This window comes from Odocoileus virginianus, chromosome 15 (assembly GCF_023699985.2).
Source record: "Odocoileus virginianus isolate 20LAN1187 ecotype Illinois chromosome 15, Ovbor_1.2, whole genome shotgun sequence".
NCBI classification, from domain to species: domain Eukaryota; kingdom Metazoa; phylum Chordata; class Mammalia; order Artiodactyla; family Cervidae; genus Odocoileus; species Odocoileus virginianus.
Genome location: NC_069688.1, coordinates 26,930,973 through 26,957,917, shown reverse-complemented (window position 1 = coordinate 26,957,917; position 26,945 = coordinate 26,930,973). Strand labels below are relative to the sequence as shown.

At 39.5% G+C, this 26,945-nt stretch overlaps 2 protein-coding genes across 5 annotated transcripts in view; one reads left to right on the top strand and one right to left on the bottom strand.

Moving 5' to 3' along the window:
- Positions 1–26,945, bottom strand: part of ZFHX4 (zinc finger homeobox 4) — a 201,630-nt gene that overhangs the window by 162,042 nt on the left and 12,643 nt on the right. For 2 of the 4 annotated variants that reach the window (XM_070477195.1, XM_070477196.1), the window contains exons 2-3: positions 13,890–16,525; positions 12,525–13,027 (exon numbers count right to left, since the gene is read on the bottom strand). In XM_070477195.1, the coding sequence (XP_070333296.1) occupies positions 12,525–13,027; positions 13,890–16,479 (3,093 nt within the window). In that variant the 5' untranslated portion in view covers positions 16,480–16,525. The remainder of the gene's footprint in view (positions 1–12,524; positions 13,028–13,889; positions 16,526–26,945) is intronic. The other 2 variants (XM_070477197.1, XM_070477198.1) reach the window with 1 other exon arrangement.
- Positions 26,649–26,945, top strand: part of LOC110152630 (uncharacterized) — a 57,919-nt gene continuing 57,622 nt past the window's right edge. The window contains exon 1 of the mRNA XM_070476875.1: positions 26,649–26,767. Coding sequence (XP_070332976.1) covers positions 26,649–26,767 — 119 coding nt within the window. The remainder of the gene's footprint in view (positions 26,768–26,945) is intronic.

The following is a 26,945-nucleotide window of genomic DNA, read 5'->3' as shown; positions in this document are numbered from 1 at the left end:
ATAATGAATACTGCAACAATTAAAGAGTTCTTCATAAAACCCATCTTAGTTTTTCTAATATTTATGGAATTAACAGAGTCAAAGTCTCTACTTTTCTGGGAAAAAAAGTTATTTATGAATTCTCCTTGGATCTATTTTTAAGGAATTTGGTTATAAGCCTGGGGAGTATCTTCTCAGGAAATATTCATCATGGAAAATCTTGGTACAATTGTTCCATCCAAATGTGTTTTTTTAATTACTTAATTTGCTAATAAAAATTACAATAAACCAAAAACAAATAAATTAAACCAGAACATGCTTTTATCCAAATTCTTTCTCAAAGGACATTGAGGGACCTCTGTTTACATAGTAGTGATAGCATCTCATACTAAGGAGGAGAGTGTTTTCTCTCTTCCAAAATTTGTATAGTACCAATTCACCAAATGAAATCAAATCTGAAAGGTATATTCCACTATTTACGTATTTCCCGTTTTAGCATATTAATTTTATTTTTATTTTATTTTATTTTAAAAATTTATTTATTTATTTATTTTTATAGGCTAATTACTTTACATCATTACAGTAGTTTTTGTCATACATTGAAATGAATCAGCCATGGATTTACATGTATTCCCCATCCCAGTCCCCCCTCCCACCTCCCTCTCCACCCGATCCCTCTGGGTCTTCCCAGTGCACCAGGCCAGAGCACTTGTCTCATGCACCCAATCTGGGCTGGTGATCTGTTTCACCCTAGATAATATACATGTTTCAATGCTGTTCTCTTGAAACATCCCACCCTCACCTTCTCCCAGAGTCCACAAGTCTGTTCTATACATCTGAGTCTCTTTTTCTGTTTTGCATATAGGGTTATCATTACCATCTTTCTAAAGTCCATATATATGTGTTAGTATACTGTAATGGTCTTTATCTTTCTGGCTTACTTCACTCTGTATAATGGGCTCCAGTTTCATCCATCTCATTAGAACTGATTCAAATGAATTCTTTTTAATGGCTGAGTAATATTCCATGGTGTATATGTACCACAGCTTCCTCATCCATTCATCTGCTGATGGACATCTGGGTTGCTTCCATGTCCTGGCTATCATAAACAGTGCTGCGATGAACATTGGGGTGCACGTGTCTCTTTCAGATCTGGTTTCCTTGGTGTGTATGCCCAGAAGTGGGATTGCTGGGTCATATGGCAGTTCTATTTCCAGCTTTTTAAGAAATCTCCACACTGTTCTCCATAGTGGCTGTACTAATTTGCATTCCCACCAACAGTGTAAGAGGGTTCCCTTTTCTCCACACCCTCTCCAGCATTTATTAATTTTGTTTTTAAAAAGACAGAGAACAAACCTATGGACACAAAGAGGGAAAGCTAGAGTGGGATGAATTGGGAGATTGGGACTGACATATATACACTATTGATACTATGTGTAAAGTACATAACTAATGAGAACCTACTATATATAGCTCAGGAAACTCAATGCTCTGTGTTGACCCTAAATGGAAAGGAAATCCAAAAAAGAGGGGGTGTATGTATACATATGGCTGAATCACTTTGTTGCACAGTAGAAATTAATACACCATTGTAAAGCAACTATACTCCAACAAAAAAAATTAAATAAAAATAGAAAACAACAGTATTTCTTTGGTGTATATTGGGGAATCATTCTCCCCTCCCATCGTGTCTGATGTCCCTTACCCTGTTATTCAGGAGTAAGTGCTGAGTTTAAGGTATGATATGTTGAGTTTAAGGTGGCTCAGATGGTAAAGAACTTGCCTGACAATGCAGGAGACATGGGTTCAGCCCCTGGGTCAGGAGATCCCCTGAAGAAGGGAATGGCACCCCACTCCAGTATTCTGGGCTGGAGAATGCCATGGACAGAGGAGCCTGGTGGACTACAGTCCATGGGGTTGCAAAGAGTTGACACAATTGAGTGAGGAACACATTCACTTTTTCACTTTCACTTTAGAGGAGATACTTTGTAAACCAACACTCTTTCAGAAGTGATAGCAGTTAGACTTGTTACCAGATTCTCCACAACTGAACAGTGAATGACTTCAGGCCCTAAGGACACATGCTAGTGTTCTTTGCATTGTTATTGCATAGTGTTATTGCCAAAGTAATAGTGAGAAATATTGGAAGTCTTTGAAAATCCTGCTCACCATAACTATCAAAATGTCATAATTATCAAAATGTCCTTACATCCTTTATACATACCGGCTACCGGTAATGGGAGTCTCTCCTGCCAATAGTTCTGTCACTTCAACAACTGAAACTATTCTTACTTTTCATTAAAAGATTATTCATCACTGAATATAATCAACCACAGTGGTGTCAATGACTGAGAATATTTTTTGAAGGATTGGAAGCCAGATTCAGAAAGGCAAAGATTTCCTCAAGCATCTCTAAGTTCATGTCAATGGTTCTAAAAAGATGTGGACCAGTTCTCTGGAATCATTAGCAAATTCTCAAGGAGGAGAAAGAGTGCATTAGAAACCTACAGTGGTGGATTCCCCTGGTGTTCTAGTGATTAAGGATCCACCAGCCAATGCAGAAGTTTGATTTGCAGAGGTTTGATCCCTGGTCTGGGAAGATCCCACGTGTTGTGGAGCAACTAAACCTGGAAGCCACAGCTACTGAACCTGTGTGCTGCAACTACTGAAGTCCATGCACCCAGAGCCTGTGCTTTACAACAAGAGACGCCACTGAAACGAGAAGCCCACGCACCACAACTAGAAAGCAGACCCCACGCGCTGCAACTAGCAAAGCCCGATTGCAGCAACGAAGACCCAGTGCAGCCAAAAGAAATAAATAAAAATAAAAGATGAAGAGATGTAAAAGAGAAAGAAAGAAACCTCTGGAGGAAAGAAAATTCCTGGAAACTTGGAACGAAAGGGACCAAAGCAAGAAGTAGAAGATACAAGTTTTAAAAAAAAAATTCAGAACAAGATTATCTTTTAAAAGGCTAGGTACACAGCAAATGAATAGGACTTCCTCCAGTAGTTGTAAGGATGTTGGGGAAAGGGAAGAGAAGACTGGGGTGCTGGGTAGAGTCTAGACTGTGCTTTTACTTGTTGCTGTGGAGGAAGTTAAATGCTTAGGGATGCACATTCCCTCTTCCAGGTCAGCGGGGTACCATTTAGTACATTACTGCTGAAGTACCCGGTGACCTGGATGAATTAAGGCAGCTTCCGAAGATGCTTAACTTGCAAGCACTGAGAGCTCAGGCACTCGGAGTGATAAATATTCTATGAGTCCTTTCTATTTACTATACCAAGCACCCCCAAAATGTCAGGAAAAGGAAGTTTCTTTAAAGGGAAAGAACTCTATTGTGACAGTAAACAGGTAACAATTTTAACCAGCTGTGTCTCCTTCCAGTTTGGAGATGCTCCCAAGAGCTGTAAGTTCATCATGCCAGTTAAATGCTTTCATGGCTGTAAACCCTACTACTGAGCTCTTTTGCTACATCACATCTGCAGGATCTTTAAAATAATCTGTCCCTTGAAGGGATAAAAGTGGACTCCCAAGTGAAATTTTGTTTTTAAGTCACTCAGTGCTATCTCACTCTGTGTGACTCCATGGACTGCAGGCCCACCAGCTCTTCTGTCCATGGAAGTTTCCAGGCAAAAATACTGGAGTGGGTAGCCATTCCTTTCTCCAGGGGATCTTCCTGACTCAGGAATAGAACCTGTGTCTCCTGCATTGCAGACAGATTCTTTACTGAAGGAGCTAGGAAGGAAGCCCAACAGTATGGAAGATTCAACCTGAAAGTGTTAGTCGCTCAGTTGTGTCCAACTCTTTGTGACCCCATGGACTATAGCCCGCCAGGTTCCTCTGTCCATGGGATTCTCCAAGCAAGAATACTGGAGTGGGTTGCCATGCCCTCCTCCAGGGGATCTTCCCAACCCAGGGACTGAACCCAGGTCTCCCGCATTGCAGGTGGATTCTTTACCTTCTGAGCCACCAGGGAAGCCCAAAGTATATTCTGTGCTTCCAAATACTTCCAATGAAAGCAAGTCTTCAGGCAAATATGTATCAATAAAACAATAATATGGTCTCAATACACATTTATATTTACATATACATATTTAATATATGTATTATATTCAAAGCTGCAAAAGTACTTTTTCTGTAAAGAAACCTAGAATATTAATAAAATATTATAAAACTAAGTGAAATGGAATGTTAACCACATATAATAGTTACTATCAGTGACAACAGAACTGTCATCACAATAATTTACCTTTAAGTAGAATTCTCATCAATAGCATTGTAAATGGAACTTAGAGTCTCCAAGACTCTAAGTAAGACTCTTAAGTTACATCTTTGTTGTAAAAGGGAATTGACTGAAGTTGTAATCTGACACATTTTGCCTCTTTAGCAAATTGTTTTCTTCTTCATTTTCCAGGAATTGCATCATCCTCATGTTTAAAGAACAAAATAAACCTTCCAACTAATAGAGAAGCTCTAGTTCGCTCTGTAATTCCCACCATAACTTTTGTCTGAAACTGACTCATAAAGTCTTACACTGCAAAAGAGCAATGAGTCAGCCAAGACATATTGTTCTACAGCTACTGATGACCCAAGAAAGCAATCACACCTAGCCTTTTGACCAACCACTGATGAATAAAAGCTCGGAAGCTTTTGTGGGCTAGTATATGGCTGTTGTTTAGTCGCTAAGTCCTGCTTGATTCTCTGAGATCTAATGGGCTGCCGCATGCCATGTGTTCCTGTCCTTCACTGTCTCCCAGAGTTTGCTCAAATTCACATCCATTGAGTCAGTGATACTCGCTAACCATCTCATCCTCTGCTGCCCCCTTCTCATTTTGCCTTCCATCTTTCCCAGCAACAGGGTCTTTGTCAATGAGCTGGCTCTTCACATCAGGTGGCCAAAGCATTGGAGCCTCAGCTTCAGCATCAGTCATTCCAGTGAATATTCAGGGTTTATTTCCTTTAGGATTTAGTATATGAATTCAACCCTTAATTTGATTAAAGGCTCTGCCACACTGGAAGAACAGAGTCAGCTAGGAAGCATCACCTTAGAGAACATGGTTTGTATCCTTCCTCATTAATGGGACTATCTCTATAAATAGAGACATTTAAAAACCCAGTCCAAACGAAGTGCTCAGTGAATGCTTCTGTATTTATCAGAAGTAAAACTTGAGATGTCATTTGTGTATTCTGCAAACAGAACATCAATCACCCTGTTCCTCCTTGGTTACAGAATCTATGAAGATGTTTCCCAGCAAGTTCTTGGGGACTGTGCCTCCAATTGTTGCTCTTCTTTTGAATAAATCATATCACCACAAGGTCTCTGGAAATACACTGATAATTTGGGGGGGGGGGGAAGAGTGCCTTTTGAAGGCTTGAATTATCTGAATAATGAACAAATCTCCACGTCTAATTGAACTCAGCCTGAGCACAGGCTCAGACTTCAAGCAAACTTGGTAAAGCATTTCCAGTAGAACTCAGGCAGGCCAGATGTTTTGGAAGCAAAATCGCAGTCATTATGCACATGCCAGCTCCTCCTCACTCCACCCGGGGCCAAGACCCTTTCAGCAGCGTGAGGCCTGTTTAACATATGACTTTGGCCGCCTTTCTGCATGGCATCCCTGCACCCACACAAGCATTTCGGTGATTTTAAACAAGCTCCACTAACAGGGACGATTACGTGGAAGCCAAAGAAACCAGTGGGGAGAGCACATTCATCATGAGATATAAACCTCTGTCTGCATTTCCTAAAATGATCTCAGGGTGGGAGATACATAGGGATTTACAATTTTGGGTTAAAAGCAGAAGACATGGGTTCTATCCCTGGGTCAGGAAGATGCCCTGGAGAAGGAAATGGCAACCCACTTCAGTATTCTTGCCTGGAAAATCCCATGGACAGAGGAGGCTAGTGGGTTACAGCCCATGGGGTCGCAGAGTCAGACACTACTGAGTGACTAACGCTTTCTTTCTACACTTCACATGAGACGATGAGCACAACTTACACAAACACTGTAACACAAATCCCAAAGTCTGAGTTGACATGGTCCTGGGGTAAATTAATGGTAGTGCCAGTTTTTACTACTTTTCTGAGGAAGAGGTTGGGTGTGATATGTGATGTGTGTGTGTATGTGTGCGTGTTTGCAAGGAGGGAGACGAAGGAAGCTGTTAGGGTGGGCCACCACCCTCCACATCCCCATGGCTGACATAACAACTAGTTCCCCCTCATACATTAGAAATTCATCCAGATTAAGTGGTTCCTTTAAAACCAAATGCACTCTGGGAAAAAAAACCTGAGAGTCATTTACACCTTTTAATGCACTACTCTGCTTTTAGAGAAAGGTGTCCTTCCTCCTTAATTAAAAGGAGGCTCGTTTTCTTTGGGGAATTAATGGGTGATCTCACAACACAGAGTATTTCCATGAAGAGAAGATCTAGGCAGGAGAAAACAGTAAGGATTTCAGCAAAGAGAGAAGAGGATAACAGTGAGTGCCTGATGTGTGGGGATATGGCAGGACCAGTTAAGCAAAGACACATCAAAAATAAAATCAGGGAGTCCCAGTGACAGGCTTTGCTTTCTTTAAATTTTGTCTGAGTTTGGTAACAGTTCCACAACCCCCAATATCATTTTATCTCTCCTGACACAGATGTAATAAGTTGTGAATACCTGGTCTAAAGTCATCCTTCTACAGACTGGCATGTATCATCATGCCACACACATCTATAGGTGTGTGTATCTATTATATATTAATATAGAGATACAGAAATATATATATATGGTGTATCTGGATAAACATATTTTTTAATCTTTTTTCCCTACTGGAATATAAAGAGAGTTCTCAGCTCATACTGTAATATATATTTCTTGCCTTGTGAATGCAGTGAGAACACCCATATTTGTGCTGGAGTAGCCATGTTCTGACACATGGTGTGCTTCAGTAAATGTCAAGCTTAAAAACAGAAGGAGACAAAGTAGCAGGTCTGGCCAATTACATTGTGATCTGAAAACACTAGTGATTTATTAGTTGCTATTAGCTAACCAGCTGATCTCTATTTGATCTGTGTATTTATCAGTTATAAGTATTAAGCCAGCATGTATTGTTCTACTACAGGAACTTTTTCAGCCTCTGCCTTGCTTTTTATATGAAAATACAATAAAATAATTAGAGTTGTGATTACTTAAAAAAAAAAATAAATCCTGCAGCTGGAATTAAATTTCACACTGAAATTCAACCTTGAGAGGAACAGAAATATGAAACTAATGCAAAAAGTGCAAAAATTTCCATATTCAGGTTAATGTTTAGCAACAGAAAAGAATAACTTTTGTTTATCTCTGAAAACAGCTTTCTTTATCTAAACAAATGACTAGAATAAGATTAAGAAAAACCTGTTTTGCTTTTTCAGATACACACACATATTCCAATTTCCTTTTGCACAATGACTTTTATGCAAATAGGCATCACACAATCTCCTGACCTCTTTTACCGTCACACCGGGACAATGACAGTTCAATAATTGAAATGGTACATGTCGGGTATATTTGATTTTAAATTGCAAAGTTGGACTCAGGCCTATTGAAACGAAAATGCTTATGATTCTTTGTTAATTCCAAACTGATCAGATTATTATATTTCCTACCAGTTTAAAAAGAAAAAAAAAGGCAGGTGAAGCTAATTATACCATTTTTAAAATTTCTTTGCCATATACATTGTCCAATGTGTGTGTGTATGTGTGTGTGTGTGAGTGTGTTTTTGCATTCTCTTCTGTGACCCTCACCCACACCTTGATTTTAGTTCTTAACCTGGATTCTTTCATCCATAACATGGATAATGAGAAATCTCCAAAAATGTTCCTTGGGGGACTGTTACACTAAAAGTTACGTAGGACTAAATCCCACGTGTCTTCCTTTGCTCACCATGGAGACGGGAGATTCATTCACTGCCCTCAGCCAATTTGAAATCCAAATATGAAAACAGCCTTATGGAATTCAGACAGATGATTCTCCTTCACAACTAGCAGATGCAAGAAGAAAAATAAAGACTAGTATAATTAAGCTTTTAACTTTGATCCAGTGAAGCTGTGAACACCCCATTTAAAAATACATATAATATAAAAGCAGCTGAAGCTCAGGTGTGGCAAGAGTATTTGCACGCCCAGCACAGGACGGCAGTCAACCAATCAGCTGGCCAGAAAGGTTTCAGCCATTCTAAAGCAAGAAGGAGGTAAACTGTGAATCTGAAATATTACCAGAGTCTTGTTCGTTCTTTCTCAGTTGGAATGTGGAATGCTCAGTGGTTTTCGTTACATCTTTCTACTGGACACTTTAGAAAAAGAGTGGGATCACCTAAGGAGTAGACTAAATTGCAGTGCATTTTTTAATGAGGGTTCAAAGTAAAGAAGTTTCTTTAATACATTTCTCAATTTATGCATTAGTCCATTATTCATCTTACAAATATTTATTGAGGACTCATTATGTGAATATCAATTGACAGAAATTTGTAGAGGATGCAAAGGCGTGAAATTAGAAAACTATAATCAAATCTAATAAAGTGGTTAGCTGAGAACACTGTTTTGGCATTATACAGATATAGATATGCACACACGGGGGCTTCCCTGCTGGCTCAGATGGTAAAGAATCTGCCTGCAATGTAGAAGACCTGGGTTTGATCCCTGAGTTGGGAAGATCCCCCGGAGAAGGGAATGGCCACCCACTCAAGTATTCTTGCCTGGAGAATTCCATGGACAGAGAAGCCTGGTGGACTACAGTCCATGGGGTCGCAAAGAGTTGAACACAAACGAGTGACCAACACTTTCACTTCATACATTCAGTACTTATTAACCTCACTTTAAATATACTTTCAGACATTAAAAGAGAAGATTAAGTGCAATCTGCAATTTCAATTTATTGTTTAAATTTCTTAGCCCAATTTTGCTTCATCATTAAAATTTCTGGAGGAAAAATAAGATCAAAATTTGAATAGTGCCTAATGTTTCAGAGAAGTTTGCTTGAAGAAATGAGCAAGTTTGTCTTCACAATAACAAAATTCCTTTACAAAAAAATCCTAAGGAAAAGAAAACTGCCAAAAAAACGAGTGCAGCTTTGTTTGTTTTTGCAGTCATCGTTAGCAATAGACATAAAGGTATTCCTTTTTTTTTGGAGCCCATATGGAAAGATCATCAACACATTCTGCCTCTGGGTTCTTTGCCAAAATACCATAACCCACAAGCCTTCTACCTTAAACATGAAAGGAAAGGTGTTGTTCTGGTCAAATAAAGAAATAATTTTTACTAGCATACGTCTAATGTTAAAGCTGCTTAAATCCTGCCAAATACATTAAAACAACATCTGTAAAACAGATTTTCATTAAATTGATCAGGTTAAAGTTAAGCAGCTAGGCAGATGATGCTTTTAAGCTACCCCTTAACCTTTAACCTCTAACCTCCTTAAACTGGAAATAAGGACACACACTTCTTTGAGGTAAGACTGCTTCAGGTTGACCATGCAAGAGGTAAAGTGGCCCATTCAAATTGTCCTGACACATCCCCACATTTGGGAGTATTATGAATCAATATGCTGTCAATGAGAAGAGCTGTTTTTCTCCCAGCCCTGTATTTATCTGTCTTTTCACTGCTACTTGTCACTTTCCCTTAAAGTCTGAATAATTCACAATGCAAAATGATGTAAATTAAACTCCTAATGAAAATGAATTTTATATAGGCAATTATCGTCTGGTCATTAGCTCAGACACTGTTTTAAGTCCAATTTTAATATTTTCACCATATTATAAACCATCATTTTTTTCCAGGCCTAGGCCAATTTGTTAGGGTCTCATTTAAAAGCAATTAATGTTACTTATGGAGCAATTTTATTTTGCCTACACAAGCCGACCAAGCTTGCTAATATCCTCATTACTGCTCTTGAAAATCCTCTGGATCTGACTCACACAGTTTCTGTGAATCAGTTTAGAAACCGCATCCTCAACACATTGCTACTCTGGAGGAATTATTTCTAGTGATTGCTAGAATGAATAAATGCTCTTTGAAGGCTGATGCAAAATAATAGAGTCCAACTGCCCAATACTGAGTTTCAATGGCTCCAATATTTATCTCTCTAATCTTTTTATTTCAAGTTAAGCTTGTTCAAAGTGTGTTTTTATTTGTTTGCTGACCATTTGGAGATACTACCCCACAAGGACACGGAGGTATTTAAGAGATAAGTAAATAAATAAGATGGTGGGGAGAGTCAACTTGTATGTACAACATTTTGAAGGTAAGAGTACACATAGCTTCCCTGGTGGTTCGGTGGTAAAGGATCTGCCTGCCGGTGCAGGAGACACAGGTTCAATCCTGATCCAGGAAGACCACATGTAGCGCACAGCAGCTAAGCCTGTGCACCATGGCTATTGAGCCTGTGCTCTAGCGCCTGGGAGCCACACTGTGAGGTCTCAGCACCCTAGAGCCTGTATCCCACAAAAGAAACCACTGCAATGAGAAGCCCGAGCGCCGCCACTGGAGAGTAGCCCCCACTCACTGCAACTGGAAGAAAGCCCACACAGCAATGAAGAGTCAGCACGGCCAAAAATGAAATAGATAAAATTTTTATAAAAGAGGACATATAGCCTTTGGTTCTGGTATCTCAAGCTCTCTCTGCTTTAAGGACCTATTCATAAGCAAGTTCTGTCTCATCTGGTTGTTATACAATCAAAGACAAAATCCAGCCCTCTCTGAAATGGAACTTCAAGGGTAACCCTGGCACCTAGCAAACTGCTCTGCAGAGAGTGAGGGTGGTCAGGCCATATTCATGGATAAACTTAACACACACATACACATGTAAATAACTGTCCGGCAATGAGCTTAAATAGCCTTTCCTGAGAAAATCAACAAGGATGCTCTGCCTTTCTTTAGCTTCCCACATGAGATTAATAAAGCAGAAAAATTTGTACATTTGTATCTTCTATTCACAACATGTTAATTTAAAGTGTTGGAGGACTTGCGTGAATATAAACACAGTTCATGAATATTCTATATAGCTCCCAGGGTCAGGATCTATTATTTATACAAACTTAATGTGTTTTTTTTTTTCTCCCAGATATTTTAAAAGTTTTAATAGATCAGGTATCAACAGAAGAAAAGTTGACAATTGAACCGCTGCCAGCTGCTGCTGTGAAAGCGATGGATTATAATCATTCTATTCTGTTTTCAATACCATCAACTTAGAAGTTTTCCATTTTATGTGAGGGCCTGCACTCCCCTCAAACTGTGTAACCCAAATCGAATGCTTTCGTTATTGATCCACGAAGCGCCAATATCACAGGCACAATGTTACAAATTCTCACATCACGACTTTAGGTTTTCACGCTCAGTACATCAATCCAGCATTTGAACGTCAAGAAACAGCCCAAACAAATAGTGGCAGGCCAATCCAAATAAATAATGCCTGCACCTGCCCCAGATAGCCACATTCTGCTCTTTTTGTGGTCTGTTTATAGTTTGAAAGCATATTTGAAGAGCCGCAGGTATCATAATCGCTGGGTGACTCCTGATAGTATAGTTATCACTGATTTCTAGTATAAATCAATAGATAACACTTGCAAAATGGATTTTGCAATCATATTAGAGCTTGTTACAGTGACTAATGGTTTGCAATATTTTCTGAATTTTAATATCCTCTGGACAAAAGAAGTTTTTAATAAGTTACCAAGTTATTCATCATAGAAATGAATCTGTTCCTGCTGTACATGAACCAAGACAATCAGGCCAATCCAGTAAACAAACTGCAGAAAATAAATTAACCAGTAATTAGGGTTCAGAAAAAGTCAAGTCAAGGTATGTGACAAATGAGAGTCAACACTTGGACGAGTTCATTACATCTGCAAAGCTTTTTCCCCTATAAAAGTGTTATTTGCCATTTAATGAACACTTTTACCAGTGCCACACCCATAGAGGGACGGGATAAAAACATTACTAACTTGGGAAGTCATGCAAAATAACAACAGAGTTAAGCAGAAGACTTTCAACTGATGCTAAAGGAGGGTGTCTTTTTACTCAGTACCACCAGAAACTCACAGGAAAACCCGCGCACACACACAGTGTTTTGGATCATCCTTGTTTGTCACTAAACAAAAGATGATGCATTCACAAGGCAGTGCTGTTTTTGTCCTCTGCTCCCTGAAACCATTCATACTTAGCCAAGAGTGGTGCTATGTTGTTGTTTTTAATCAATCAATAAAAGAGGTTTAAGAGTATTATTTAATAGGTGGAAACACTCAGAAAAGTGATGTTATTTCAGGGCAACCAGTAGAGTGATCAATCCCACAGAGACAGGTGTAAAAGGGACATACAGCAAATCCTTTAAATAAATTCTCCAATTCCATCTATTTCGATAGACTATGCATTTAGTAACGTGAAGCAGAGACTGTGGCTCTTGCCCTTCTATTTTTTTTTTTCCCCTCTCTCCTTTTTCCTTAACTTGCAGATCTGTGCTCCAAGCTCCGAAACAGTTAATTCCCTCCTCCACTCTGTGCCAAGAGAAATGGATGTCACTGCTTACCTTGTAGAGCTTCAGGGCCGCCTCGTGCCTGTGATTGGTGGTGTGCAAGCGTAATTTGTCCACGCTGTTGGTGTAGTAGTCACAGGCGTTGCACTTGAGGTGAACGGGGTTGCCAATGGCAATGCACTTCAGCCTCCATTCATTACTTTTGCCCCCTTCCTTAATGTGAGCCACCAGTTGATATTTCTGCATATGTTTATCAGTCTTGCAGTGAAGCTGGAAGTTGGCTTTGAGCTGAGTGTTGTAGTTACAGAGCTTGCACTGGTAGATATCTCCAATTACAGCCCTCCATTCCTCTTCAGGGAGAGAGCGCTCGCTGCTCACATGCACGCTTAGGGCCTCCAGGCTGTCAGAGGTGAATTTGTTGCAAACAGCACACTGGAATAGCTTCAGCGCTGGGTCACTGATATAAGGTGACAGCTCTCCTGCAGTAAGGAGGGACAGGTCATCACCTATTAGCTGACCACTGGCAAGCCGGATTTCAGGCGGCAGCTCATTATTTACTACAGGAAAAAAAAAATTAAAAGGAAAAATAGAGACTGGAAAACACAGCGTGCACAAAGGAATCTGTAAAATAAAGTCTTGACAAGGAATGTGCTTTCTCTAGAGCTTAAACTATAAAAAGCCGTAATCGGATTGAATCAGGATCAATTACAATCATCCCTTTCAACTTCTAAATTCCCTCATCAGATAGCTTTAATTACTCCTACTGGGCATGATGTCATTCTGAAATTTGTATTTTCGAGGGCAGGAAAGTGGATCAATACCATAACAAAACAGTCACGTGCTTGCAATTTAAGCGCCCAGCTAAACTTACACAAGCGCTAATTGTTATTTCGCAATTTGTCGAAAAGCTTGATGAGATTTGGCTAATACTGTATGCGTGCCTGTAATCTACTGCCAAATGTCTGGGATAAGGTAATGGTATTAATGTTCCTTTAATTATCTTCAATCACAGACACGAAAATCTTTTTTCAAAAATATTTCATGAAAAATAATGGCATACCATTCAGAAGCTCAAGTTTGATATCTTAGGGCATAATTGACGCTATAAACCTAGGAAGCTATAGCTCAGGATGCCAGGCAATTAATGCCAATTAGTATTTGTTCATCGGCCTATTGCAGGCAGACAAAGTTTGCTAACTTCTTTTCTGCTCTCTCGGATCCCTCAACTCCTTCCTCTCTCAAGTTAATTCAGGTTTGAAGAGAGACACAAATGGTTTGATTATCCAGCTGAAAGGGGAAGTCCCTTCCAGTAAACTGTCCCCAATTTGTCGGCACTCACCACTTTATCGGGGTGCATCACGTCAAATCAAAAGTGTGATGAGAAACTAACAGCAGTGCAGAAAAGCAGTAAATACTGACCAAGTCCCGGGGCCAGAGCGGCCGCCGTGGCAGGGTCCAGCTGGAATGGATTGAGCATCAGCTGTGGGTCGCCAGGGTTCTCCAACTTCATCCCCGTCAGGCCTATGTTCTGGGCCAGGTAGTACTGATAGAGCTCGGCCTCGGCAGGGGCGAGGCCCAGGTGCAGGTTGTGCTGGATCTGCTTCATGTTCTGCTGCAGAAGCATCATGTTATGCATGTGCTTCTCACTGGTCATGTGAATCCGCAGGTTCCGCGCCACGTTGGTCTCATAATCACACACCTCGCAGCGCCAGGTGGGTTTCTGCTTAGGTTTGGATGGAGAGGGGGTCCCGCAGCCACCAAGGCTGCTGTTGGGGGCTGGGGCCGAGTGGCCAAACACCTGCTCCCCGGTGCCGTTTTGGAGATTCTGCACGTTGTTCAGGTGCTTGTCCGACTGCATATGAATACTGAGGTTGCCTTTGGTAGTGGTAGAGTAGTTACAAACCTCACAACGGAAGGGTTTATAGCCACATGTGTAGCTCTCGCCCCGGGCGAGCCTGGGGTGAGGCTGTCCAGTCTTACAATAAACACAGGAGCCTCCCGGCTCAGGGTGTTTCTCCTTCATGTGGGCCTCCAGGGTCTGTTGATACTTGTAGTGCCAGTTACATTTCGGACACTTGAGGGTTTTGCATGAGTTCCTTGAGTGCATCATTGTCATGTGACCCCCAAGAGACCGCGAGGACCCCAAAACCGTGTCGCACTTGGGACACTCGATGCCACTGCCTGGTGAGCCATCTCCCCCGGGCCCAGGGGTACCTGGGGCACTCGGGGTGAAGCCGTGCTGGTGAGGTGCAGCCGAGCTGTCTTCATCCCCCCGGGTCGTCTCGCTCAGGTGAGTGGCCGTGGCACCCTCTTTACTGGCGCTGGCTTCTGCCAAGTCCTTGCCACTGATTCCGTAGCTGCCCGACACACCCCCACCAGCCCTGACGGCGGCAGCCTGTTTTTTCTTTTCTGGGTCATCAGAAACAGTGGCCGAGGAGGACGAGGGGCCCTTTTCAATGAATTTTAGCACACTGGATGATAAAGGAGAAATGCTTTGGTTTAAGAGAGGGAAATCTTTGTTACCGATACTATCGGTGAGTTCCCCTAATACTTCCTCGTCGTCAGGTTCATTGGAATATGCATCCTCTTCATCCTCATCTCCTGCCTCGGTGGGTTCGCTCTTGACTGGGCACTCCCCGTTGGGGTGTAAAGCGTTGCTCTCTTTTGGCCTTTCACAGTTGTTCTCTTGGTCTTTGCTCTCTGACATCTTGCTAGACTCAGATGATGAGTGGCTGAGGGAGACAGAGGTAATTGGGGTGTTCACTACTAAACTAGACAGCCCCCCCAGAGTCACTTCAGCCTTTGGCATTTGGGTGATCCCCAGCGGCTGCTCGGCGGAGCCAGGGGTACTCGGGCTCCCCTTCAAGAAGGCAAAGCCAGCCGGCAAAGAGTCACCATTTTCAACATGAAAAGCGCTCCATAAACCGCGGAAGGTTGGGTCGGGTCCTATGAGGTTTGTAGTAGAAAAATGGGGATAAACAGAAGTGGATTTTTTTGGTTCCAGAAAGCTTATAAGAGGTTCTTTGTCTTTGCCAATCCCCTGTATTATGGCCGAGACGCATTTGTTACTAAGGAGTTTCTGCTCCTCCTCGTTAAGGGTCATCCGATGGTCATGCACAGCATGGGTTACAAATGACCTGATATAACCGAAAGACAACTTGCACAAGAAACACATTAAAACAGGTTTCCTTTTCCCATCGCTAACACAACCATCGAATTTGGACAGGTCCACATTATTGGGGACATCTTTGGACACACAGGAGTTTTTGGCGGAGCCATCACTGGTTAGATAGTCTTTCTCTCTCTTGTGTCGGAGATCGTAGACACGGAAACTGTGCAACACAGGACCGACTCCTGCTAGTGCTGAGGTATTTGGGAAAGCCTGATCGGCTGCAAATGGTTTCCCGAGGGATGAAGCGATATGAAAAGTGTTGATGATCTGTGGGTAGAACGACAGAGGCGCAGAAGCAGACTGATCACCCTTCTCTCCGGCAGACGCCAGGGAGTCCAGGAACATCGCCGTAGAAAAGAGTTTGCTGTTTGCCCCACTCTGCGCATTCTGCCCACTTTCTTTGGAGTCCTCGATTATATAAGCTGACCCATCAGGCTGGTAAACGATCTCCCCTGTGAGATTTTCCACGTCACTATCCTCTAATTCGCTGATCTCGCTCTCGTTGTCATCCTTCAGGACGGGAAGGCGGGCATTGGGGCAGTGGTGTTCCATGTATTTTTGTAAACTGGGAAAAGAGGTGGCACATTCGTTGCACGGGATCTCCTTGGCTGAGGTAACCTGAGTGGCAGCTGCATTCTCGACGCTGAAACCCAGCAAGACTTCACTTTTGCGCTCATCCGTTTTCAGGTTGTCATCTGCGGAGCTGTTTGCCCTGTCAGGCTCCATCCCTGCAACTTTCTCTGGCACCTCATTATCAAGTTGTGCCGTTCCACATAGCTTCGACGTGCCCTGCCCATTTTCCTGCCTTGAGATAGGAGGGGAGTCACAGGTTTCCATGGCAATTGCTACATGGGGATCTCATTTCATCCAGCCTGTCAGGGACCTGGATAAAAAATAAGGTGAGAGGAGCCATTTTTATTAAATAATGACACAGCTCACTAATAGCCCATCACTAATTTATAGCTGCTGTAAACTTGACTATCTAAAAAGGTGAGGGGGAAAACTTAAAACCAGCGTACCTATCTATCACAGACAGACTTTGTATAAATGTAGCAAAATAATGTAGATAGCTATCACAGGCATGCCTAGACATCCGGAGTGTTTTTGAAATCACTCCGAGCATTCATCACAAATCTAAAATTCGTATCAGTAAGCTGTATATTTTTTTCATTCCTGTTTTCTGAAAATGGATATAATATATGTAAAAGCTTTAAAACCCCCTTTACTCTAATAGAAATGTAAATGGCTTTCATAAGACGACAGCGGGAATAAAAGGACAACACAAATAACTTGTAATTTAAAATTTACCTTTTACTTTATCAGGCAGTGAGTGGAAGTGGGGGGTGGGGGGAGGTGAGGGGGACGGGTATAAGGGTGGGAGGGAGACCAACCATAAAGGAACCTTAAATTAGAAATATTACAGTCACAGGCGGCACAGACCAAACTCTTCTCTGGTTTTCATTTTGCCAGTAAATCAGCTTACTACAAATCTTCCTTGTGTGAAAGCTCTCAGCAGGTATCTGGCTGGCCCTGATTAAGCACCAATCACAATTCTCTCCCACACTTCGGTCACCTCAATGGGCACCAGAACAGAAATTAATATTTACTGCAACCAGTCCTACCATCCTAGGGGACAATCGTATTCACTCTGCTTTTTTTATTTTTTTCCCCACTGCAATACATAATGAACACCGTTCCGGATACCATTTTGATGTTATCAATCCTGGTTGAGTCGCCCATCTTTCAACCATGGCCTCAATCAACATCTCCCTTGGCTTAACAAATCATATGCAAGCACATCTGATGAAAATACTTCCATCATTTTTTTTTTTTAGTTTTTTTTTTTTTTTTTCCAGGCAAGCATCTTAGACTGTAAACTCCCTTTGTTGAGACCAAGAAGCACTTGGTCTCATAAAAGCCGTATCAATTTCAGGTAGCAGGGGAAGGTACCAGGAGGAAGGTAGGCACACATTGGTAAAACTGCACTCCCCTTCTGTGTGTGAATGTGTATGTGTATGCCCACTTGTGTGTGTACCTGCAAACCTCAGCTACTGGTATAGCAGCCTGATTAGGGCTGACATGTCTCTGAATCCCTGCACATCTCTCCATTTGCAGAATGATGGCACTGTACACAAGAGTTGAGTGGTCTGAAAGTTTAGTGCTCCTTTTCAGTCTGCGGCATAGGCACTGCCTTGATTTTATCAAAAAGGTAAGCCATCTTCTTTCAAATCTCAAAACTGAAGGGACCCAGAACTTCAAGGCAAATAGTCCTCTCACATAGATGTATCAATACTTTCATGTATGCTGATGGTTTCTGAAATGAGGAAAGCGGACATGACTATATGCATGCATGCATGCTAAGTCGCTTTGGTTGTGTCCAAATCTTTGTGACCCTATGGACTGTAGCCGGCCAGGCTCCTCCTTTGACGAGGCTATACTGCATTAGTTATTCTACTGGGGAGGATGGACACTCAGTGATTCACTATGGATTTCCCTCCCACCCCTATAGTCTATTGCATCGACTTCACAGGGGCGGAGAACTAAGGAAACAAAACCCTGGGCTCACCAATATTACTGAGCATTTTAGAAATTCCTTTTTAAAAGTTCTTCTAGAAGAAAGACATCATTGGAGGTCAGTAGCATATTAAGTATGAAGAATAACTTCTTAATACTCTCTTTACTGTAATCAAATTTCATCTTGCCAGCTAAATCAGAGAGGAAGTGATCAGTTTCGAATACATCAAAAGAGCTGCACAGATTGAAAATGAAATCAAAATTCATTTTGGTATCTAAGATGGTTAAAATGACATTCTAATTGCACACGGATCAAACATCACAAAGCGTGGTGTGTAATTTTAATTATTGAGGCGCTCCTGGTTAATTATCTTCATGGCACGCATGCAGCTTTTAAAACCCTCTGAAATAATCTGATAAATCACCATAAGCATGAAAACCTAATAATTCTCTTAATTAGTCCACAAACATTCATATTTACCTTTGCATTTACCAAATCTGCACCATGTATAAACACTGAAGGTAGGCAAAATGTCTAAAATAAAGTCCCATGCCAGACTAAAAGAAGTGAGGAAGGTAGGGAGAAATTGGAGGTTTGGAGGGGGAGCAAGGTGGTAACACTAAACTAATGATCCTAGATAAAAATATCAAGTTCCAGGACTCAAAGTAGCTTTTTTTTTTTCTTTCTTTCCTTTGATGACTTAGGCAGATATGTGGAAGATTATTCACCTTAATTACAGGAGTGAGAAAGGTTCTCAAACACTTTACAGCCTTATAAAGGAGTTTCTGAGCTATTCTTAATATTTAATTTCTGTTTTATCTATACCCTACCTACAACAGTTCTCAGCTGACAAAAACACTAACTAAAATTATGACACACATGCTAAATGCACTTCAGATGAGTCGTATGTAACACACAGTTAATAATTTTAGCCAGATGCCGAATGGACTCTGCAATGTCTAATCAGTGTCTCTCTATATGAAGTATTAATAGATCCTACCTTTTTATTTTATCTTCATAGGATCAGGAGTAACTATCAAAAATGACTTTATTGATATGAGACAAAAATTATGAAAACTATACTACAGAATCAATCACAGGACAAAGCCACTCCCACATAACTTTACACAAAATTGCTAATCAAGTTCTTCTCATAAACTACACATTAATCAGAAACTAGTAAGTCTTCTGTACAACCAAAATAGTAAATATTCTCTACAATCAAATTTACATTTCATTCCAAAAGCAACAGTAACAAAACTATCTGAATTGATAGAGCTAGTAGTAGACGACCTGATTTTTACATTTGTAGTTACATACTATGACCATGGTGGTGTTTACCAGCATATTTTGATGGAATCACTTTAGCTTGTGCAGTTAAAAAGTTATTTTAGATCAATATGTACTATGACACTAAAGATGATGCTAAGTGATTTCACTGTCACCAAGATCAGTCAGACAAGATCTTTCTTTTAACAATGTGACCTATTTAGGAAATTCACACTAAAGTTTATAAGTCCCAGTTAAAAGACCACAAAGACAACCATCTAACTTATACCAGAGTATTCATTCCAAAATAACTTTATAACAAGTAAACTCACTATAAAAGTTGCTTCACCTGTTAAACTGTTTTCTATTTAGTCTTCACCAATTACTATTCTCTACTACCAAACATTCTATTAAAAAACAAATACAAAAACACCCAAGTCGTCAAGAAATCTCAAAGAGTAAACCTGATACAATTTAAATGTTAAATTCAGAACAATATATACTAGCTGGTCTGCTTAGAATACATGTACGCAGTATTCTCAGCAATTCACAAGATCAGTGACTTTGATCATGTAAATCCCTTTTTTGGAACTAATGGACAACATGCAGAAAGGAACTTTTATGGCTCACTCTGCCTTACTGTCGTCCTGCAGTCACTTCTGCCTAAACTCTGCTCTGCTAAATGACCAAACCCACCTATGAGGAGTCTGGCTAATGAAAGAGGGTGCTTTCTGAACAATAGACAAATTCCTTTGCATTCAGAAGGCAGGGCTCCCATTAGAACCCAAAATCAGAGAAGCCAGTTTTACCTCTGTTTTTTAATTGAGATTGTCCCAGCCCTCCTTGGTGACACAGTGAGACAGTGTTTGTGAAACGATTAAAAAGAACGTGATCTGATCAAGAGGACAGAATAATGGGAAAGGAATGCTAGGTTAGCCACTCTGCAAAGTGCTGGGAAAGAAGACAGACCACTGTGCCCTTTTGCCTATTGTTTTTATTCTCATCCGCTCTTGGCCATGTCGTGATACTTTGAGTCTTTATTTCATTTTGAACGGGTTAAAAGTTGGTCATGTAAAAGGGAATTTGGTAACAAGTCACAAATCCTAAAAATGTATATATACATACATATATATGTATGTATATATATATAAAATAAATAAAAATCCTTGAATTATATCAAGTTTCCAAAAGGTCATCACTGTCTCTGCTGTGGCCTTTTCCCATTCCAAATCCTCTATCAATATGTCATAGTGAGTTAGCCAAAGACAAAAGAGAGGCGCAGTGTGAAAACGGCACATATATCTAATGCTGACAAAGCAATGAATAGACCTTCACAAGTATAATTATACTTGTTTATTTGTTGCCACGTACAGAGAACTGATGAAAAAAATCCATCAAAGTGGTATTATGCAGACACCAAGAGCTTCTTTTCTTTGCTCGCTAAAGCCACATTGAAGCTTAAATTCCTTATTGTTAAATTCAGAAGAAAGAAAAAAAAAAGATTTTTGGCTGGATTTTTTTCTTTTTTGCATCATTTCCTGACAGATCTTTTGTGTCTTGGGCTGTATTAGCTCACACTGCTACCTCATTTTTACCCACGTTGGAATTCATAATTACAAACTACTGTACAGAAGCTTTTAGAAGGGTGTGGTGTGCTGACCAAGATGAGAGAGCAGTGAAATTGGCCTTTTCTCACAACCTGGCTTTTGATATATCAAAAATACAGGTAAAGTACCTGTGTAGAAGCATCAGTTACATCAGAATGCATCTTTGATCTCAGTCTTTTAAGTCAGTTGCTGGTGCTTTTCTTTACTCAGCTTTCTCTGCAATTTGCTTATTTTTGGATCTGTTTAGTATTTCATAAAAGACTGCATAACTTCTTTCCCGTTTCAGTATTAAGAACATTAGCAAGAAGGGAGGCAAATGCAAGGATGTCAAAGGATTGAAAATATCAAGTAAAAAGATTTCAAACCCAACTCTTAAGGGGCCATTATGTTCCAACAGACACTAAATCACATAACTTAACAAAAGCACATTTTTAGAGGTGGGGGCGGGGCAAATAAGCTTTTTTGTTATTGTTTTTTCTTGCAGGATAGAAATATATCAAAGTAGAAGCAATCTGCATAGTTAATGTTTGTGAGCTTTACAATTTAAAACAGAAAAGCTGTAATTTTTCTTTGCTGGCAATCTGGAAACACTCTGGAGTTAATTACAGCTGATTCGGAGCGAACCACACAAACAAAGACCAGTCTATGTCCAGACAATTATACTGCATTAACCAGCTTAGAGCTTCCTGCTGATGTTTCAGAGCTGTTCTGTTACACACTTCTACCTTCCCAGCACGAGAGAAAATGCTTCTGCAAGAAGGAATTAATGAACAGAACTGCGAAAGAATGTGTGACGACCTCTCCTGACACGGCAAAAACTTTCCACCCATGTCACGACAAAGGGGAGAAGGTAATTAAGTTTGAATAGAAGGATGTAACCAAATATAGTAAGCACCTAAGCCAGGCAGAGTTTTAAAGAGGGAAAGTTGACAAAGACAAACATGAGCATGTAAGTCAACCAAGTCCCTGTTTTCCTCTTTCTTCTCATTAAAACCTAAATTAGCTATTCAACACAGATTTATTTCCTTCTCATAAATAGGACTCTTAGTATTGGTATTTCTGTCTCTTGTTTTTTCTTTTCCTTTCTCTTCCTATCTTCCCCGCCTCATCTTCCCTCATTCTCTCTCTCATCTCTAAACCTCTATGGACTTTATATGACAATCACAAATCATTAAACACATGTGTTGGAGAACTAAAGCAGAAAAGTACCCCCTTGCCAATGGTTCTGATAGTTCTTAATTTGATTAGTTGTGGGAAATAGGAATTTTCCTCAGTTTTCTTCGTGACTTTAATCAAACTCCAGCTACTTTCCTTAGAGAGAAATCAATAATCTCTCCTTAACCAAATTACACCATTATATGACTCATTTTATTTGTTTGCTTCAGGAAAATTTCATAATCAGTGAGCAAGATGGACCTAATACTTTAGCTATCCTCTGTAAACAAACTTTGGTCCTTTTAACCAATCTAGTTGATTTCTAATTTTCTTATTCATTCTAATTGAAAATGAATAGTTTGCATTGGTGTGAGACAAGGACATGAACTGTAATTATGTTCAGTGCCTCTTTCTGATTCTTCTTTGATACTGTTTTGCTAGTATTCCAGCTGACATTGGGGGTTTGTAGTGATTGCTTCATTAAAGGGTAAGGATGTCCTAATCAGCTAAAGCATTATAGAAAGCTGTTGTTTGCCAATACTGTGAAAATATACTGACTTTTCTTTTTGCTTTCTTTATAGAAGAGAAAGATACCTCTGAATGCCATCACCCAGCCATATACTTAAGTATTAATCATCTTCCCTTTGTCTCATCTATGCAAAGTTGGATTAGAGTTAAATGACTCTATGAGCCCTTTAATTTTTCTTCCCTAAATAAATATTAATCTACAAATCAATCAATGAGTGTTATATTAAAACACATATAAATATACTCTCTGGAAATACTAAAAGGTTATGTAAATTATAATCAGTTTTACAAAGCATCTCAATAATGGACAGAATCATTTTCCCCTCTCAAGTCTCTCTTCCTCAATCCCAACTATAATTGAAATTTCAAGTAAATAAAACTTTGAAATGGAAAGTTTAAACATGGAACCATTTAGTTTTCCTTGGGAAAACATGTACTGGATCAATTAGTTTTAGAAATTTATAAATAATATTTGCCATGTTTTGTATATGTTTATATTTCTAGTCTTTAAAATGTAATGGACTAATCTCTCTGGCATACACCCAATTTAAGTGTTTAACTGATGATGCTTTTACGTTGTCACATAGGGACATTTAATTTTTTTTTCTTAATTAGTTTTATTAAGGTAATTATACTATAGAATATCTGACTTCAGATTTACCAGACTAGTGAAAGCATTTCCACAATACATTTTTCTCATATACAATGTGAAGACAATATATCCTTACATATATATACATGCATTCTTTTTCTTCTTTGTCTATTAAGATACAAAATTCATTATTAAATACTGACAACTAAATATTTAAAGGAGAAAACAACTGCTTAGTTATTTGCATTTCATGATTCCCACCAATTTGATCTCATAACCAACATAACACCAGTGTAGTAGTGTAAGCACAATCTTTTTTTTGAAAAATGTCATTCCTTGCAGGCTAAAGCTACCATAATTATCTTCATAAAATTAATCACAAGTCAGGTATTCCAGAAAACATTCCTATTTCCTGAGCAGTGGTTTCAATGATTTCACATGATTTCAAAATAGTTTTAATGAAGAAAGTTATATGCGTAATTTCTGAAATCACTACCAGTGCCTCTTACTATCCAAGACTCAATCTATCAAATACAAGTCTCTTTTTATATCCCATGTAGATATTTTAAATCATGTTATATTAAAAACCACATTAGAGCTAACACAATAGAGAACCTAAGTGGAATGCCAGGTTTCTTCTGGATGAAATATTGGCAAATTTATGTTTGATCACTCAGATTGGTTGGTTATTTTATTTCTATTATGAAGAGCCTTTTGTTTGCTTTCTGTGTATGTGTATGGGGTGTTTTTCTTCTTTTTTGGCCTGAAAGTTAATTTGACTGCTGTCCATAAGTGAAGTGAGCAATTCAGTAATTAACTTTTGTGTTTTAAATGTATGAACTTTAATTAGATTTCATTATAAACAAACAAATGTCAGCCATAATTATAAGCTCCTTGGTTTACCCACATATTATCCCTTTTCAAACAAACTTGATGTCAGACAAATTAAAATCAAGCAGCCAGCAATTTTGAGTTGAATTTTACATGATCTGCTGGTAACCTGATTACTTTAACTTCAATATCATTACAGGAAAAGTATTTCAGGAAAAATAATGACAAGAATTCCAACAGGAGACAAGCTTAATTGTATTGATTCAAAAGATGCATGTTCATAGGAACCATGTTGAAGGAATAATGTTATCTCAAATCTACAGTTTCTATTAAGATGAAATTGTCCAGCATGAAAGAGGCAATTAAGATTAGTGTCTGCAGAACTAGAGATACTAAACTAACTAAATAATTATATGGGCCCAATTATCTTATACTTTAAGTAGCAAAATATCAGTATGGAGCAACTAGAAGGCATGAGGTTTGCAGGTTTATTTACTGACTGGTGTATCTATTAGGCCCAAGAACAAGTGGAGCTGTCAGGACATAATGAAGGTAAATGATTAGTTAGCACCAAGCCTGAACTCTTCTCCAATGCAATAAGAGTTAATTAAAGTTTACCACCAAACATCAACCAAAGCAGGATGTTGATCAGGTTTCAGCATTAAGTGCAAACAGACAATAGTTGGCGGCAATTAGTGCAGCTATCAAATGACATGCAATGATAATTATACATTTAAAACTGCTAAAGAGCTGGGGGAGAAAATAATCAGCCTCTTTGACGACAAATACTCGAAGGGCAGGAAACAGGTATCAGATTATTTCACTTTAACACTGTAAATCAATAGAATTAAACAAGAAAGGGTTGTATGGGTACATTATCTGAAAGAGAACAGTTCACTGGATCCAAAATGAAATAAATCTGCTAGTACTGGCCTATCAAAGATAAGAACTTCTGTAGCTAGAGAAAATCAGTTACTTTTCAATTAAAGTTTCAGAGTGAAGTCCGTGTAAAGAAAGTTTAGCCTCTGGGTTTTCTGTCGACCCTACAATGCAACAAGTATTTCACCATAATTACTGTTATTTGAATTATTAACTTTCGCTCTTAAGGTACTGTCAACAGTATTTTATGCATGAATATTATCTTTAAATGTTAGGGTCAAAATTATTTAAATACAGCTAAATTTAAAACAAAAACCAAGAGGGAGAGAGACCTAAGCAGAAGGGGATGTATATAGAGATGTAATATATATATGATATATTATATATCTATATATAATTATGACTGATCACATTAATTTACAACAGAGATCACCACAACATTGTAGAGCAATTACCCGCCAATTAAAAAAAAAAAAACTGAAAAAAAAGAAAACGTCATATATACACATTTAGTGAACATTATGGCAGCTCTGCCCTTGATGCCATTCAAATCTATCACTTCAATCTTGCTGGATTCAATGAGACTGCATACAACACATACCTAAAAATACTTTTAATAAACCACCTCATTCTTTACCGTAGTTTCTGGCCTGCAGCCTAGAGCATGTCTCCAAAATTATGCCCATCCTCATGACCCCCACCTCTCCATTTTCCCCACTAATTCTGTTATGCTAAGGATTTGTACACAGTGTTGGCTAATCCCAGTATTTCCCTGGAGCTAAATCTAAGCCATGGCCAACTCCCAGCACAAAAATGTCTTTCTCCCAAAGCCCTTTCGCCCCTTCAGCACTCATACACTCATTGGTCCTGACATTTTCACTTCAGCCATGACAAATGAGCTGATGACTCTGATGTGATTGCACGGGAGGAAGGCTTTATCTAAAGATATATCATTAACTCTCATCACCATCTCCTAATATGGCTCTTCTGGGTTAATGTGTTGTGAAAATTTGAGGAAATTTTTGTGTAAATATATGCACTTCAAGGAGTAAGAGACCAACTTCATCAAAAGGAGGAAAAGGGAAGCCAGAGTGGACAGGATCAGGGAAGGGGGAAAAAAAAAAAAAGACTAGCATGTTGCTCTGAGGATTTAAGGAACCCGACTCAACCTCTGCCCTAGCAGACCAGCCAGCGGACTGTCTCTTAAAGGCCCCTTCCCCTCCCATGGGCAGCTGGAGCATGATCTGTGAAGTGGCACCAAAAAAAATAAATAAATACATTAAAAATGAAGCTTCTCAGATAAAAACGGCTAATCAATCCACAAGCCCATTTCTTTGTTTCTGTCCCTGTGTGGGGTGGATTTTACTCTCGAACCCTTAATTCCCTACGTTATTAAATCTCTCTAAATTCATTTTAATGGAGAAAGGGATTGTCAAAACCCATTTCCCTCCGAGGTCATTGTCTTCTTCAATTAGAAAGAAGCAATCTTTTTCTGACCATTATTCAATGTGAAACTCTTCAAGCTTTAAAAAGAGGGGAAAAGGAAGCTTTTCCATTGAGCGTGAATGCCACAACCTTTAGGTTAAGTTAGAACCCAAGTTCCAGTTACACAGGTCTTGTTATGTATACGATGGCGTTTACAGAGTCGATGCTTGTTATAACCTCTTCTCTCAATTCAACGGAAGACACACAGCCAATCAGAGTCGACTATGGTATAACAGACCTTGGGAAAGGAGGTCAGGCTTTGAGGTAAAGTGCTATTCACTATTGGACCATGCAAGGAGCTCTTTATTCCAGTGCTTATTGGCATCAGTCCCCCTTACTAGAGCAAGAACAAAGCCAAGTGCTCGTGTGAGGTTTATGAATAAATCAGAGGTGAGCCACTTTAAGTGCTGCCCATGATTTCCTTGTTGACAGTGAGCACTTA